This window comes from Embiotoca jacksoni, unplaced genomic scaffold (assembly GCF_022577435.1).
Source record: "Embiotoca jacksoni isolate LCO1_2020_lvr unplaced genomic scaffold, fEmbJac1.0.p SCAF_13, whole genome shotgun sequence".
In the NCBI taxonomy this organism is placed as follows: Eukaryota; Metazoa; Chordata; class Actinopteri; family Embiotocidae; genus Embiotoca; species Embiotoca jacksoni.
This window is the reverse complement of record NW_027185263.1, coordinates 3,104,781-3,122,918: the sequence shown is the minus strand read 5'-3', so window position 1 is coordinate 3,122,918 and position 18,138 is coordinate 3,104,781. Positions and strand designations below refer to the sequence as shown.

Here is an 18,138-nt window from a genome sequence, read left to right as displayed (position 1 = left end):
ACAAGTTTGTTTTTCATCCTTAAGTCTCAACGTACTAATATTTCTAATGTCTTGGGTTATTAATGATGAAAACAAAAGGAAATCGACTTCAAGATATTCATGTCGTTATTAGCCTCGAAGCTGCAGCATCAGTCGGGCTTCAACATGTTATCACAGGCTCATACGGCAGACGTGAATATGGTTTGTTTCACGGCGTCTCTTTTGTGATCTTGCTGGGATTTGCAGACTGACGGAGGCCGAGCATTGTTTACTGAACCGAGGCTGAACTGCACTAACTCCTAGCCACTAATGGCTAAGCTACTAAGATGTCAAGAGTAATCCTTTAAGAAGATTGTACTCATTTACCGAGTTGACATTGAGTAGATGGAAAAGATTAATTTCAGATCTTTAGCGCTGCTGTGAAATAAAACGCGTTTGAGTGAGAAAGCTTCACTTTAAAGTCTCTGTTTTATTGTCCATAAAACATTGACAGGAGCTTCTTTTCTTTTTTTTTTTGTCTTGCAGAAAAATGGGACTCGTTCATTCGGGAAACGGAAGACATCAACACATTGAGAGAATGCGTTCAGATCTTGTTCAACAGCAGATACGGTGAGGAGAGTTTGATTTTGTTTAGGCGTCGGTATAAAAATGTAAAAAAAAATGTACCTCCTGCCTCCTCAAACAATTGTTCACACGCAGCCGTGATCCTGCGCATATCTGCAGGCGTTGATAGATTGGGGTCAGTGCCGCGGTTTGATCACCAGACGTGCATTCGCAACGACGGTGAAGAAACACAGAGCCGGTTATAAGTTGGCTTCTTTTAAATATTTGCATTGTTTCGCCACTTATTTGTAAGCGCTCAAAGAACCAGCTGCACGACACGTACCGCATTCGGTTTCCACATCGCGGCTCACGGGGGACGTGTTTCCAGATGTTTTTGATCCAAACCCACAGCACCAATTATCATTCCCTTTAAAGTTTAGTTCTCATTTAGCGGGAAATTAACTTCACTTCTGTGAATCTTACACGAGGGGGTGTGCGTCCCACCGGAGGCTGCGTATGCAAATTAATGTTTGTAGAGTATCAGATTTATCAATTTGAAGAAAATAAAAACCCCATTGCATTAAGTTTATTCCGTGTTTTCCAGATGACACACTTTCCCTCGGTACACGAACAAATAGTGCTCTTCCAGAAATGCTGTCTCAAAATCGCAAACACTGCCGCTCTGCGCTGACCTGGAAACACTCCTCAGCGTGTGAACACGTCACCCGCCAAAACATCCGCAGCTTTACTTATTTTTAACCCCGAAATAGACGTGTTTCCGTGTCCTCTTGTTTCACTCTTCTGTCCGGCGGCAGTAGTGAACAAGACACTTTTTTTTTTCTTGTGTGTGTGTGTGTGACTTCAACATCCTCAAGACGCTTTTAATTAGAAAATTCTTCACGCCCGGTGGCTCCGCCCCCTCTACCGACACTAGCCAAGATGGCGACCGTTCAGTGTCACTGCGTTTCACATGTCTTTTTTGGACCCTTTCTTTTTTTTTAAGTGCTTGTCGTGCGCTGCATGTGTCTTTACTTCTGTACTTTAAGTGTGAAGCCAATTGGATTGCATTGGAGTGAAAATCTTTTTAAAACATTTTTTTTTTTCAGTAGTAGCACACAGTTTCAGTATAAAACCTACTTCTATTTTTTTTGTATTTATTTTTTTCTCCACTGCTTTTCTACCTCCAGCTGAGGCGCTGGGTCTGGATCACATGGTGCCTGTCCCCTACCGCAAAATAGCCTGCGACCCCGGGGCCGTGGAGATCATCGGCATCCCCGACCAGATCCCCTTCAAGAGGCCGTGCACGTACGGAGTGCCCAAGCTCAAACGCATCCTGGACGAGCGCCACGGGATCCGCTTCATCGTCAAACGGTGAGCAGAGTTTGATTATCGGCAAGCTTGCGGAAAGGCGTCCTCTCATTAAACTTTCATTGAAGACAGATTTTGAATAAACGGTATAAAAACAAACAAAACCAGCCTGTCTCATCTCGCCTGCTAAACGTCTTGTTTCCCGCAGCACATTGTGTCCCGCTGACTGGTAAACCACTTTTCCCGTTCCCGTCCCAGATGACTCGCCAGCGTGTCGATCTAATGGCTGCTCTGCTGTCCATTTGTTCAAGCTAATTTAAACGAGCCACCGCGCCTTGTTTGAGACAACGCATCCTTTTAACGAATCCTGCAGGCAGCTCATCTGCGTCAATACAATTAGGAAAGATTGAAGATGTGATTAATTCAGAATCGCATCACGGGGTCGTCGTCTTCCAGACAACTTCCAGATGCTTTGATGTGACTTTTTTTTCTTTTTTTTTGGGCACGTCGATAGACTCTGATGGTTAATTCCAGCGGATGGCTCCTTTTAACTGAAACCCAAATTCTGTTCTAATAATCACTCTCAGATAATATCACGTTATTTGCATGTCATAAGTGGTTCGGTTTCAAATTTATAGTCAAATCGATCAGCGTTTGTTTGATGGTGAAAACCTCATCGAGTGTCTTTTTTTTTTTAAAACCATAATACAGGTGCAGCTTGAGGGAAGATGACGTACAGTAGTTGGTCACTAATGGATGGATGTATTTTGTCGATTGCTAATTCAAAAATTCTTGAAAATAAAATTCTCCTCGTGTTTTTGGTGCTACATTGATTTTTTTTTAATTTTTTTTTTATTATTATCTCGTTTTACCAACTATAAAATTTCCACTCATCCAGCACTTAAATTCATGAAAAGATATGTAAAAAAATAATTCAGTTCCCATCAGGCTACTTAATGCATTCATAGAATATTTAGAAAACACCAAAGCATGCTGATGGTTCAAAAAAACAAAAATCCCGTGAGAAGACCAAAACCAACAGTGTGTTATTCCTCCTTTCAATACGTCCTGACTTTCTAACCCCGTCTGCAGCTTCCAGCGCCGAGTCTATTGGTTCACATCGATGAATATGTAAATATTTAAAAACGGGTCATGAAGGCAGTAGTTTCCATTTTAGAAAAGCCTCCTCAAGCAGCTGGGCTCCAGTGAATGTAACTCAAACGGGAGTAAACGGTGCATTGGTCGGGGACTATTTTCGGCTGCAGATTAAAACACGTTTGTTGCTCTACTGAGTTTGTGGCAGCAGGACGGTGTGTGTGTGTGTGTGTGTGTGTGTGTGTGTGTGTGTGTGTGTGTGTGTGGGATCGACTCAAAATAAACTCCAGTGTGTGTGTGTGTGTGTGTGTGTGTGCTCATGGTAATGAAGGAACATGTGAAAGAGTGCGGCTCACTGATGTGTTTTTAATATTTGAACGGAGCTCAATGGCGCACAGAGGCAGAAGATATGTCGGGTTTTGGATACACGGGTTGTTTGGATTATTTTCGGTGTCTTGGATCTTATTTTTGTTTGAAATTTGTTGTTGGAGTAATATATAGATTATCCATCCCTCCATCATCCATACACGCTGTAGCCTGAACAGGGGTGGGAGGGGGGGCTCACTTTGGGCGAAAGGCGGGGTGCGACCCTGGACAAGGGCGGCAGTCCATCGCAGGGCCAACACACACACAGAGAGAGAGACGGACGGAAACAACCCCGAGTGTTCGCGCCCTCAGTCACGCCTACAGGCAGTTTCAGAAACCTGACTTTGGACGTAGAAAGAAGCCGGAGAACATTCAAACTCCGCACGGGGAGGTTCGAGCCGCAAACCTAATCGCCGTGAGGCGACAGTTGCCGCCCACGCAGAGATCATCGCCAGCCATTTTCTTTCGCGTTATCGTGTCGACACGCCACCTGAGGATAACAGCGTGCTTTAAAATGTAGAGCTAAGGAAGGATGAAACCTTTTACACTTTTTTTTTATTTATTTATTTTTTTCTGTTCGCACCACCCTCAGATTCATCGAAAAATATTTTGCCTGAAGTCGTGTGTGGTGACTGTTACGGCGTTTTCGGACCAAACGCAGAGCGAATTATTCCCGCGGAGCGAATACATACAAAGTCCATGCAAAAACGCCGACCTCCACAAAAAGACGCCTAAAATGATTCAACTCCAACAGCCGTACTTTGGTCCGAAACGCAACGTTCGACTTCATTAATAATTCTGGATGAAAAGTAAAAAACCCAGTTTATATATATTATTATCTATTTTTTAAAAAAAAAAGTAGTACAAACAGGTGTAAATAAACCTCGACCTAAAGAACTAGTTGTGTCCAAAGATGAATTATAATAACAGCAGGAGTTGGTGTCAGTACATCACATCCACAGTTATTTTCAATCATTGATAACAAAGAAAAGACTCGATTGCATCATTTACACGTCTGATTGTTTAATGTGCTTTAAGATGTGTGATTAGTGATGTTTTCCTCCTCATGTACAGCGTCCGACTCACAATTTGAACTAACAGTCTGTTTTTTCTTCTTATGTTTCAGAATGTTTGATGAAAGGATTTTCACCGGTAAGAACCTGATTCATTTGGTTTTTCTATTATTATCATTATTCCATGCGTAATGCGAGAAAAAGGGAGAGAAAAATCTATTAAACTAAAGAATGATCTCCATCTTTTCAAAGGAGACTTTTGGGTAAAATTGTAATTATTTTGGTAGCTTTCCATGTGTGCTTTGTGAGGAACTTCGCTCAGGCATTTAGCCGTACCATAATTATCCAGGTCTTGACCATTAATTACAGTAACTGGCTAACAGAAAGAAAAGAAAAACGCTCTGTCGAGTCTTTTATTTATATATTTACACCCCACAGATGTTTTCTCGGCTAATGGGATGCCGTGTTTGTTTTATCTCCCGTGTCTTGTTTGTTGAAGCTGCTGGCAAGATTGCGAGGGAAGAGGGCAAGCATGACCTCGGCTCCACGCCTGAAGACGGCTTCCCCGACAATCTGAGCTTCCCGCCCACCGCAGCCGAGCTGGTCAGCAATCCTCACAGCAGCAGGTCGGGAGCACAGCCCACGCACCGAGCTCGGCATTACCCCTGCCGACTTTGTTTACGATGTGGAAATGTTGAGACGGCGGCGCGCTGCCAAGTTGTGTTCCTTCAATAACTGGCAGAACTCGTAGAAATACTAACCTCTGATGAGCTTTATTCTGGCAGCAGACCTTCATTTATATTTTTGGGTTTGGCCTTATTTTCTGTGTGTCCTGTGGTAGAGCTTTTAACATGTGACTGCAGATTAAAGAGGACAGTTACACTTTATTAACCATTACCATAGATAGATAGATAGATACTTTATTAACCATTAACATAGATAGATAGATAAATACTTTATTAACCATTACCATAGATAGATAGATAAATACTTTATTAACCATTAACATAGATAGATAGATAAATACTTTATTAACCATTAACATAGATAGATAGATAAATACTTTATTAACCATTACCATAGATAGATATATAAATACTTTATTAACCATTACCATAGATAGATAGATAGATAGATAGATAGATAGATAGATAGATAGATAGATAGATACTTTATTAACCATTACCATAGATGGATAGATACATATTTTATGAACTATTACCACCCAGCAGATCAGCTGTTAACATTTGTAGGAACTTAACTTCAGGCATTAGTCAACATAATTTAGCAAATCTTATTTTGTTATTATAATTATTTATATATCATTAATTTATATATTTTTTTAATTGTATTGTATATTTATTTTAGGCGTATTTGTATTTTTTTTTTCTTTGTGTACTTTAATTCTTAAACTGCTGTGACGACTAAATTTCCCCGCAGCGGGATTAATAAAGTCGTTTCTTGTTTTAGCTTAGTTTATCTATCTTTTCTTACCTTAGCTTAGTTTAACCTAGTTTATCTTATCTTATTTTAAAGACAACCATTGTATTTCCTATTCCACAGGCTCAAATTAGCCATCTGATCTTAAGTAATGCCAGAAAACAAAGATGTTTAATGATTTGTTTTTTTGCAGTTTGCTGATCACCAACCTGCCTTTTATTTTACCTCACAGATCAACAAGTGCTTGTGTGAGTCCCCTGGCTGACTGTGAAGCAGGTACACGTGCTCATAAACGCAACTTTCTGTGATATTTCACCGCCCAAACTAACACGATTTAACTAGGAGTCGTAACCATCCTTGAAAGTTTATCTTCCCGTCGTGTTTTGCGGTCCGATCAGCTCCAACACACATTCCAGACTGTTCAACACAGGCCATAAAGCACTGAACGAACTGTTCAATCCCCGCAGGTCCTTCGGGAGACTGCATTCCTTTGAGAAGGATTAAAACAGAGCCTCCAGACGGGGAAATCATTCAAGTCACCGTGCCGGGTAAGACAGCGCACATTAGCAGTGATTTGTTCGCGGCTAAAAACACAAACACGACGTCCATACAGGCGAACCGCAGGTCTGTGACACGGTGGCACGACACCAAAATCTCACCGGCACATTGTGTTTCAGACTTCGACACCTCTTCCTCCATTTCTCTCCCTTTACTCATGCGAGTCCAACTTTGAACACTTTAAAAATGCAGCTTCCGGTTGGGTGAAAGGCTGCAGCGAATAGAAACGTCTTTAAGCTTGATTTAAAGGACGAGGATGTTGCAGTAGACCTGAAGGTTTCTGGGAGTTTGTTCCAGATCAAAGACTGGATATAAAATTGTTCGTTGCTTCCGGGTCAGAAAAATGAGGCCGATGCGGAAGCGCCTTAAGCTGCAATACCACCGAGTGCCACTAGAGGTCGGCTCCAAAAAGCCTCCGGCTCCATAGACTCCCATTCAACTTCTCTCATGAAATACTCAGTCAATACATTTCCACTACGAGTTATCTCGGTGTTGTTAGCTAAAGTCAGTTTTCTGGAGGTCCATCTGAAAATAATCCCACCATCAATTCGAAAAATTAGCCAAAAAAAGATGTGTTTTTGGGGGCGTGTCTATTTGATTGACAGGCCGGTGGTGTAGTCTTGTGTTTTATTGTTCAGTAGATTAAAACCTGCTCCAAAAAAAACCCAATGTTTGCTTCTCTAGACGCCGGCACGAATGCGGAGGAGCCCACCGAGCCTGTGGCCGAGCCCGCCGCACCGCGTCCGGCCACGGCCTCCTCGCCCTCCGCTCCCGCCGCCCCCCTCCTCCGCTGCCCCGGCTCCCCCGGCTCCGCACCACCCGATGGAAAACCACGCAGGTAACCGCCCCTCCGCCTTCAACCCTCTCCCGACTGCCGACGCCTCGGTGCCGCCCGGCCCGCCGCTTCACACTCAGGCCTGTTTTTAGGGCGCTAAATAATCCGCAAGCACGTATGAAATCACTTTTCTCTGATACTTTTATCTTCCACTTCCTCCCCCCCTCCCTCCCTAGTCACAAGTAGCCACACCCCCCCCCTATAAGCTCCTAAAGACCCCCCCACCCACCACCACCACCACCACCTCCTCTGACTCTGACCCCTACTGTAGCTGCTCTATCCCTCCAGTCCTACCCGGACCAGCTCTCACCTGTGAAAGGCGCCATGCATCAGCCGACTCACCGACTCACCTTTTAACCATCGGGAGCACAAACCGGAACGTTTCGGTGATCCGGGCCAACGCACGGCGCACGTTTGCAGATGTTGAGTTACGTGTCCCCGTCTAGCGCTGCTGCCCACAACAATAAATAGTTAGTTATTGTATTAGAGAAGGTCCCGTTGAGACTCCCCCCGCCCCCACCCCACCCCCCCCACCTCTCCTGCCCCAAATAGAGCTCTTTCTCTCCATTAAACCGTAGAGTAAGCTGACCAAGAACATCTTGAGTAGACGCTTCTGAACCGCCTCGTTCATCAGGTGCCATTAAAATGCGGTTGGCTTCATTCACTTAAATTGCAAACATACACATGCAGATTTATTTGTTTTTCCGCTGCAGTATAATGGCGGAGGTTATTCAGTTCGTGCTGCTGTAAAGATTACTTTTATTTATTTATTTTTTTAAAGCAGCTTGCCTTTCTCTTAACACGTTCCTCATTACTCTGGAAAATCCACAAAACATTCGCCAGGTTGGATGCAGACGATTTCTCAGAAAAAGTGAAAAAAATACAGGATTTAATTTTTCTCTTTTTTTTAAACGCTGGAAACACTACAAAGAAAAAGATCCTTTCAAAGTGATGATGTCAGAAATCTTTCATCTCAAATTTTAGTGAACTGACCCATTAAAGTTTAACAGATCCAGAAAGTTCCTGCACCATGAACAACATTGTCTGAATTAGTTTTTTTTATAAATTAAACTGACATATAAATGAGGAAGTGCCACAGAGATGGAAGAGTCTACTCAAAGTGATCTTGGTTGTTTTGTTTTTTTAAGCAAACGATGCCTTCAGGAGGCGTTTTTGTTTTTATTTTGTTGATTCGATTGTGCTTTGTTTAAGTTTTCTTTTCTTTCACAAATGACCACTAAAGGAAAGCAAATGAAGGTAAGTGCAGCAAACGACACATCAAGTATAATTCAAAGACAAATGACCTGTGATGAAGTATTCAAATGCCTCCATTTGCATAGATTACGAGTCGACTTAAAGTAGGGATCCTGTCACGCTGTGGGCCGACAGACCTTTTTAAATTAAGTGTAATTAAGGTATAACACAGTACAGCAGAAGATTGCGTATAAGAGGGTCTGCCATAGTGGCAGATTGTAATTCCAAACAACACACTTCATTAAGTCATTTACAGGTTGTTGTTGTTTTTTTTTGTTTTTTTTTTTAAATTTGCGTCTAACTTAAGTGACGCCACTTATACAAAGCTGCAATTTTACTCTCAATTACCCAGAAGGAAGCTCGAGTGCTTGATCAAAATGTTTAAACCAGGAGCTCCACTGCACACGCGAAAGCTTTCTCTGCAGCTTTACAATGAAATCAATCACGCACGGCGGTCGGGTTTCTGGATTTATTTATTTAAATTTTTTTTTCCAGTGTTGATGTTTGCACCCTCTTCCTCCTGCAACAAAGACGCACGATCTAATACGACGCTTATTACTGCCGAACTACACCCGAATGTCTCTAAACATGTCTGACGCAGCTCCAGAACCAAAATGGTAAACCGTTCATAACGTTCAGTTCTCGTGTTGCTCTGAGGAACACGGCCCTCTAATAACATCCCGGCGCTCCGGGTGGAGACGGAGTCGCGTGTAAAGTCAGGAAAACGGACGCTCGGAGGATTTTGAGCTGTATTTCACTTTTTATTGCACCACGTCAGAGGAAACACTTCGCCGTTGTAAAACTTTTGACAGCCGAGTCGTTAATTTACAGCCTTCGCGGAGCGATAATTCAGCGTGATCGCGCTGTCGCGATACTAATCCGCTGAAAAGATGATACACGATAACGGAGAAACTATCAGCGTCGTGTTGCACCTGTTATTTTGTGCTTTTAGACGAAAGGCTTCACAAATGTCGTGTTTTTATTGTTGTAACTTTGAGCCCCCATGGTTATTGAAGCTCAATAAAAGATTAAAGAAACTATGTACAGCATGATTATTATCACAGGAATTTATTAAATATCATTGTTTACCAGGCAGTGACCCCCCCCCCCCCCCCCCAAAAAAAAAAAAGATTCCTGCAATTTTCCCACAAAAAACCTTTTGGGGGGAAAAATCCACCACTAAAATTTTGCATTTTTGATCGCGACAATTACAGAAAAAAAACCTCCTGGAGGGACATTTGAATAATAGAGCTGATCTTTTTGAATGAATTGTTTTAAGGCAGCTGTGTGTTGCCGTCTGCTCATGTGTGTCTTGCCTCTTGCAGCTGAAGCTCTGTCACCCGGCGCTGCTTCCCAGAGCATCAGAAGATCCTCTGAAGGTACGGTGGGCCGACTCTCGTCTGTCACTCTCGCTGCGTGAAGGAATTTAACCTCCTCAGAGGTGAAACAAGAACAGCTGCAAATGTTTCGCCCACCTGAAGAAATATTTGACCCTTTTTTTGTGTGTGTTTTTTTTTAAGATCCATTTTTTTTTTTTTTTTTTTTTTTCTCCCCCCCACCTCTTGCTTTCTCGCATCCATTTGTTCTGTTCTCCGCTGATTAATGCGCCGCGTCCCGACCCGGTAACGACCCGGTCGGTTTGTCATTATCAGGTCAGCGTAGAGGGGGCAGCTCAGATTTATCAAAATGAAAGCTGGCGAGTGGAGACGTGGTAATGTTTAGCAGGGTGACGAAAGCCCTCCACGACCTCGCACTCGTAATTCTCTACTCTCGCTCCGGTTGCCGACGTGTTTTTTTTCTTTTTTCTTTTTTTCTTTTCGTTTTTCATTTCCAGCGGGGAGTCTGGTGGAGGACATCGGCGAAATGATTCTTCAGCTGCGGAGACAAGCGGAGAGCCTCTTCAGCATCAAGTACGGTAAGCTACCTGTAGTGGTGGAGCCTTCGTCCTCGAGGGCGGGAAGTTAACGCCGGGCTCCATTAATTTTGCAGCGTGGCTTTGATCTCTCCACACACACACACACACACACACACACACACACTGTATACACACACCCTCAACCAAAGCACAGCACTCTAAAAGTTGAAGCTTTTAAAGTCTATTTGAATATTAATATTGTAACATTTAAGTTTTTTTTAATAATTCAACACATCAGAATAAATCAGTTCAGCGTTGAGGGTGGGTTTCAGTGGGGGGGGTGAGAAATCTTCATTTCACATCGGAGTGAAAGCAGAGGCATTAAATGTGTCACGGCACAGGTGGAAGTGGTGAAATAATGGCGGTATGTTCAGGGGATTACCGCCGAGCCGTATGGCTGCAGCGGCTCACGTCAGGTCACAGTATCACGGTGTAATGTTGTATATACATCATGTTGCGTGTTGGCATTGGAGTTGCGTATTGGAAAATTGTCTTTGCACAGCTACAACATGTAACACGGTCCAGGAGGTCGGTCTGGATGGATGTTTACCGCCGTCATCATAGTTTTTAATTATTTTTTTTATTTCCATTAAGTTTGGCGAACACAGAAGTTTATTCAAAACCAGTCTGATCCTCTTAACTTCTATTTAGTTGCCGTGTAGCCGGATCTCAGCAATCACAGTTATTATCACTCATAAGACCAAACCCAATTATTAAGATCCAAATTATAAACTAGAACGATCCTTTAAAAAAAAAAAAAAAAAAAAAAAAAGGTTTAAATTAAATCCGTCGATGATCTCCTCCTCCTCCTCCTCCTCCTCCTCCTCAGCCGAAGCTCTGGGTCTTCCCGAACCAGCCAAGGTGCCGTACTCCAAGTTCCAGATGTACCCGGAGGATCTGTACGTCACGGGGCTGCCGGAGGGAATCTCCCTCCGAAGGCCCAACTGCTTCGGAGCGGCCAAGCTGCGCAAGATCCTGGCTGTGAGCGGTCAGATCCAGTTTGTTATCAAACGGTGAGTAAAGAAAGTGTCGCATCACTTATATTACTTTATTACACTTTCATTTTAATTTACGGTTTTACTCACTTGTTCCTTTATTTTATTTTTTTTTTGCTTGTCTTCAGGCCGGAGCTTCTAACTGAGCCAATAAAACAAGAGATGCCTTCCATCCCCGTCTGTGATTCAGGTACGTCTGTTATTTTCTATTTTATTTTTGGAGATGTTTGGAATCAAACCATGAAATGTCATTAACCGACTAAATATTATCAGATTTGTCTCCATCGGGAAGATGGGAAGGCTTTGTTTTGTTCAAATATAGGCGGATATACACAAAAGCGTTTTTGTTCGGGGGAAAAAAAACGTGCACCGAATTTAAAGCCACTTTGCAAGATAATGAATCTGTAATTATTTTCAGTCAGTCACTCTTCCCGAGTTGGAGAAGGGATGACGATAGAGGCGGATGTGAAACGTGCAGTCACTCCACGCATTGTAATATTTAAAAGCTTTGAAAGATGACTTACTGTCTTTGCAGACTGTGCAAAAAAAATCCATCTACCATCTGGCAGCTCATAATGTAGCTTTAAAGATGTTGTTTGTACCGTCCTCCGCCAGGTTGAAATTAGGAGGTCGAATCCAGTTCAAGCGCTATTTTTAAAGCAGCTCTTCCAAAGGAGAAAAAATAAATAAAATCCTTGCAGGGATTTCCTGCAGCTGTCTGTCCTTTTTTTTTGTTGTTGTTGTAATAAATGTATTCGTGACAAAGCAACAAGAAGCGTCTCCTTAACGTTTGTTGGATTCAGAAAATCTCACAAAAGCAAAAGCTTAACCTTTTAAGATGTTTTTTTTTTTTTCTTCAAAGAGCTGGACGCCAAGGACGCGACGCCGGCAGCGGAGGACACCGCGGCTATATCCAAGAGACCCGGATTCTCAGGTGCGTTCATCTTCCAACGTTTCACCTTCAAAATCCTCTTTGTTTATGGACATTTATCGCCCTCGCTTCTTAAACTACTACTAAACTACTGTCCCGCCGCCTTCCAGAGTGTCTGGAGTCCAAGCTGTCCCGGATCGACCTGGCCAACACGCTGCGAGAGCAGGTCCAGGACCTGTTCAACAGGAAGTACGGGGAGGCATTGGGCATCAAGTACCCGGTCCAAGTGCCTTACAAGAGGATCAAGAACAACCCCGACTCGGTCATCATCGAGGGCCTCCCCCCCCGGCATCCCCTTCAGGAAGCCCTGCACCTTCGGCTCCCAGAACCTGGAGAGGATCCTGGCGGTCGCCGACAAGATCAGCTTCACCATCACCAGGTGAGGAAACAACCCCCCCCCCCCTCCCCGCCCCCCTTCCCCGCCCTCCCTCCGTCCCTCCCCCGGTCACGTGATCACTTTACCAGACGTTTCCTGTCAGTAACACACAGTTTTCCTAAATCACAGAATCAAATTGGTTGATTTGTAAAGAATAAATTATCTGCACCGGGGAGAAAAGCATCTGTCATCAACTAGTGACAAGAACCTGAAAGCTCTCAGGGTGCAAAGTGAAACGTTTTCTATGATTTTAATAATTAGAAATGTATTGAAAGCTTTAACAATTTAAAAATTCTCTTTTTATTTTTATTTTTATAAGATCAGACGCCAACAGTCTTGAATACGTCGTTGACCAGTGGACGATAGAAAGCAGCTAATTTTGCAGACAGCTTTTTCTTATTGGAAATTAATTACTGCTTCATTAAACAACGTTACATAACTGGAATTTCTTTTCACAACATTTAAAAAAAAAAAAATTCAGTTTTCAATCCTTAAAAGTGACTTTTTAAATAACACCTGCTCGTATGTTGTTTTTCAGACCATTTCAAGGACTTATTCCAAAACCAGGTGAGAACCAGAATCTCATTTCTCATCATAAAATCGGATTTCGTTAACCATCGTCTCGCGCGGATAGCTAAAAGTAATACCATGTCATATTGAGATTAATATATTTTTTCTTCTTCTTTTTTTTTTTTTACCAGCACCTCGACGAGTCACTTTACTAAAGAAGGCCTACGCTTCGATCAGTGGTGAGGAGGGAATGTTTTCTATAGGAGACGAGGCTTTTTCTGTCGCCGAGTTTTGAATGTCGACACTGACGGCGTCTCTTCCTCTGACAGATGATGATGACATTAACCGCATGGGGGAGAAAGTCGTCCTCCGAGAGCAAGTCAAGGAACTGTTCAACAAGAAATATGGTAAATCGCCTCGCAGGTGTTTTGGGAGTTTTTCGACACTGAATCTGAGAAGTTTCTTCTGAGTTTAAAATAAAAAAAAAAAATAAAAAAACATACAAGAACCACTCCAACAGATCTGTTGTTAGGTTTTCTCTCTATGAATGTTTGATGTTTGGTCAGATGAGTAACATCCAGTCTGCCTTTCTCCTCAGAGCAGAAAACAACTGTTGAAATAAACATTATAACGCCTGAAGCAGAATTGATTTGTAGTTGAAATACGTTTCTGCCGTCTAAAATGATTTATGATGTTAATATAAAGTTATGCATCAACGAACTGACGATTTTCCGGGAGGAAGTTTTGAGTATTTTGGCGTTAAAAAGAGAATTATTGAATTTATTACGTTGATTCAACTGCTTCACATTTTACTCGTGATCGTGATATTTTTTTTTTATTCTTATCAAACCACTACTTTGCCCTGACGTATATGACATATATTTTCTCTTCATTTGCTCTCTACCGACGGCAGTGTGTCGAGGCCGAGGTGACATTTTTATGAGTAAATCTTATTTTCAAATCGGCAGCAAACACTTGTCTGACTGACTGGGAGCCAAAAAAAAAAAAAAAAACCTAACAACTTCCATCTAAATGTGTGCAGCCTCTATTTTTAAATCAATGAAACCTGACCACTAATGGAGCAGGAAGCAGTTTCATATCATATCAATTCTACAAATGATCAAATTTCACAAACCTGCGATCATGTGACAGAGTTGTCTTGTTGCTCTTTTTTTTTTCTTACAAAACCTATAAAATCAATCAATCAATCATCCCTCCGTCTTCTTCGATTGGCCGTTACGCACAACAGGAAACGGTCATGCACATTGTGGACTCCGCCAAAAATAAAACCACCAAATTTCACATTTCTGTGACAGCTTACGCAAAGTGAATAAAAGTCGGCCGATGAAAACAGAATTAAATGTTAGAAATCAAAGAAAAGTACGTCACTGTCCTTCAGCACTTCTCCATGTGATTAATATCGTACTCATAGTTGCGTCCCCACGTTATTTACATGAATACGCTCCGGGGCGACATCACACTCTTAAATACTCCACCTTGTAATAAGAGACTTCATACATTCACCTCAGGCAGATTAAAACGTGCTCTTCTCTACAGTAATAAGTAAATAAAAAAAATAAAAAATATTTGAATTTACAGCCAACAGTTGACTTTTATATGTAAATGTGTGTTTAATGTGAGTTTTTTTTGTGTGTGTGTGTGTGTGTGTGTTTATAGGTGAGGCTCTGGGCCTGGACCGCTCCGTCGTGGTCCCGTACAAGCTGATCCGTGGCAGTCCGGAGTCCGTAGACGTCGGCGGCCTTCCGGACGACATCCCCTTCCGCAACCCGAACACCTACGACATCGTGTGCCTGGAGAAAATCCTCCAAGCCGCCGATAAAGTAACATTCAACATCAAGAGCCAGCTCCAGTGAGTGTGCAGACGCCTGAATATTCAGCAGCCCCGTTGGCCTGTCAGCACTCTTGTGTATTTCAGTGGGAATTTAAAAAAGGGGCACGGTGGTGGGGGAGGGAGGGGGGGGGGGGGGCGCAGAGGGGGGTGAGGTCTTTGCTTCTAGGTGGTTAAGCTCATTATGGTTTATTTATGCTGTGGATTTAAATCCAGCTTTTGAGATGTCAAAGAATAAATCTCCCACTGCAAAATGTAAATAACATGAAATAGTGAACAATATTTTGACGGTGAAGCAGTTAAGCTGTGATGAAAGAATGGAGGCAGGAGCTTAAATCATGCAAAATTCTCTTTTTTTTATATATTTAAGGTACGAAATGTGTGCAGCCAGCTAATGCAAATCACTTCCTTGTTTTGTAAGAGTCAAACAAAAAAGATATATATATATATATATGTTGTGATTGCACCTCTGAAAAACAATGACCCAGCTTTTTTTCTGTCCCACACAGGCCTTTTGCAGAAATCTGCAGCCAGGCTTGTAACACAGGTCGGTGTCGGTAAACTTCCTGTTTTGTGTTTTGTGGAAGTTAGAGCGTCCTGTTGCATTAAAAAACAACAACAACAAGTGCTCCGTTTGTGTGTCTGCAGCGGGAACAGACGCCTCCACCAACCGACGAAAGCGCAAGAGAGTCCAGGAGAGCAGCCGAGTACCCGCCTCCTCGGACCTGGGCTTATCGACCAATCAGATTCCAGTGATGGTACGTTAAGTTAGGCGTCTTTTTCGTCGTCGTCGTCGTCGTTGTTGTTGTCGTTGTTCCTCACCACGGGAAATGATGAAACGCACGACGTCGGTGAACTGTGTCAGCGCAGCCGAGGTTAAGCTCCGCCTATTGAGTCTGTAACTTCTGTCCAAAACTAGTAACTCACTTGTTTTTTTGAAGGCCAAACATAACGAGGCCAGATTTCATAGTTCAAACGTGGTTGATGAAGCGCCTCGAACTGAAGAACACGACTGTGTGTTTCGACTGCAACTACCGTACTTAATGTGGTTTTGAGGCGAGGTCAACAACATCTCTGTGGTAATGAAAGCCTTTTGCTGCCCCCCCCCACCCCCCCCAGTTATGACTGTCTCTCTACTGACATCACCTCTCTTGTCACCCCCCCCCCCTCCTCCCCCTCCCCCGCCGCTTCCCTTTGCAGCAGTGGCCCATGTACATGGTGGACTACAGCGGAGTGAATGTGCAGGTTCCCGGGAAAGTCAATTACTGAAGGACGAACTGCAGTAAAGGGATATTAAAAAAAAAAAAAAAAAAAAAGGAGGAGTCCGTCAATATTCACGACACTAACACTTTGTCAGAGTGCTCAAGACTAAACGATCTCTCCGGACCGAACGTGGGAGAGCTGCTGCCAACGAGGAAAAAAAAAACAACAGAATGTAAACGTGGATCTGAAATGGTTGCGGGGCAAAGAGAGGCTCGGCTTGTTTTTCTGTCTCCTCACGGTGCAGACGGGGCCTGTCACTTCTTTCTGAAGCCGATCACAGCGGTTATACTGTTTTTTTTTGTTTTTTTTTTACAAAAGCTAAAAGAAACATCACTCAAAGTCGTGTTATTTGCCCTCAAAAGTGTCCATCCACTGAAGTCACGTCGTTTTGGATCCAGGATTTGAGTTTGAAAATGTATTACCGACATTAAAAAAAAACAAAAAATGTCTTTGATAACGATCTGGTTCCATATTATTCAGATATTTGTACTTTTTATTTATTATATTTATTGAAATATAACATTATGTGCAGGGATGTAAAAATATATTATTCTGTTATACAGCTCTTCGGAGGAACTATCACAACACTAACACGGAGTCACTCAGTAACTTACAGGTAAAAACCGCTGGAATCAAATTATTAAAACAGCGGCGATGAAAGTGTCTTAATTTGGTGTCAGGAGACAAAATGGACTCAGAGTTTGATGGTGGGAGGTTGGGGGTGGGGAGGGAGGGAGGGAGGGAGGGGGGTGATCTACCTGCAGTTAAAAAAAAAAAACAAGACCCTCAGTAAACAGCCTTTTAATGTTAGCACCACATTAACAATATGTAAAAGAAAAATATGTCATTTAAAGTCAGCCTGAATGTATCATGTAAAGAAAAAGAATGGTATGTTATTCTGCGATGACTGTCTCTGGACTAACGATATTTAATATGCTGTACCTTAACGCCAATTAGGCCTTTGAAATAAAAATGTGTTGCCTTGCACTTCCATTTTTCGTCGACGTTTTTGTTTCCGATGCGTTTCGTAAACGTCCAATCTGCAGGAAGTCGACTTCAGTTGAAAGGTTTGCGTCATTTAACGTGTGAAAATCAGGTCGGTTGTGAAATATTTTGGAAGTGTGTAAACACTCGGATGTAAACTGCAGTAACTGACTGTCTCTTTTATTATTTGTAAATGATATCTTAATTAAAAAGGGGAACATGACGGGAATAATAAGAGGAATACGGGGTTCTAGTACTACAGAAAATCATGCTGTGTTTTTCACCCTCTGCAGAAGTCTGCAGAAATGCGGGTGCTTAAAGGGCTCAGAATGTCCGCCAGAGGGCGCCCTGACAGACTCGATGATCTGGCAGTGGATCTGCCCTAAACTCTCGCGGATTTAACGGGAACGCGCCTCAAAGTCTGTGAGAGTCTTTGAATTTGGGCCTTTGACTGGTTAAAGAGACACTCAGTCGGCAGGAAGCAGCGGGTTCAGGCCCCTGGCAGCTAGAAAACACAGAAATACAGGCCATAACATAAACTGGGTGTTTGCAGCACCCCCTGGCGGATGGGAGAGGACCTGCAAATCCATAACTGTAAATTGAAAAAATGTATATGAATAAAAATAAAACAAATGTTGTTTTTAATTTTTGTTGGTTCATTTGCTATTGTAATGGTATTTTGATTTCAGTAAACGGTTAATTGTGGATATTAAGTTACTTTTTTTTTTAAGAATAAGAACTTTATTGAACAAGATGTACATTTCCAAACAGTGTAGACAAATACTCATTATTGCGTACAGAAAAGGTAGCAATGTGGAAATAATAGGACAGCAGAAAAACAAATAATTTTTTTTTTTTTTTTAAATAAAGAAATATAGATGGATTTAAATACATAAATTCCATTGATGCAAAAATATCATAGGC

The 18,138-nt window shown here is 42.4% G+C and overlaps 1 protein-coding gene across 1 annotated transcript in view; it reads left to right on the top strand.

Moving 5' to 3' along the window:
* The window catches only part of gtf2ird1 (GTF2I repeat domain containing 1), a 28,732-nt gene extending 12,449 nt beyond the window's left edge, over positions 1-16,283 (top strand). The window contains 22 exon segments of the mRNA XM_069145927.1: positions 505-588; positions 1,710-1,893; positions 4,418-4,443; positions 4,804-4,930; positions 5,977-6,020; positions 6,212-6,292; positions 6,987-7,074; positions 7,076-7,140; positions 9,717-9,770; positions 10,226-10,306; positions 11,136-11,319; positions 11,430-11,491; positions 12,164-12,235; positions 12,343-12,512; positions 12,514-12,611; positions 13,147-13,175; positions 13,310-13,357; positions 13,448-13,525; positions 14,796-14,988; positions 15,477-15,514; positions 15,616-15,725; positions 16,168-16,283. Coding sequence (XP_069002028.1) covers positions 505-588; positions 1,710-1,893; positions 4,418-4,443; positions 4,804-4,930; positions 5,977-6,020; positions 6,212-6,292; positions 6,987-7,074; positions 7,076-7,140; positions 9,717-9,770; positions 10,226-10,306; positions 11,136-11,319; positions 11,430-11,491; positions 12,164-12,235; positions 12,343-12,512; positions 12,514-12,611; positions 13,147-13,175; positions 13,310-13,357; positions 13,448-13,525; positions 14,796-14,988; positions 15,477-15,514; positions 15,616-15,725; positions 16,168-16,236 — 1,985 coding nt within the window. The 3' untranslated portion in view covers positions 16,237-16,283.
* The last annotated feature ends 1,855 nt before the right edge of the window (positions 16,284-18,138 follow it).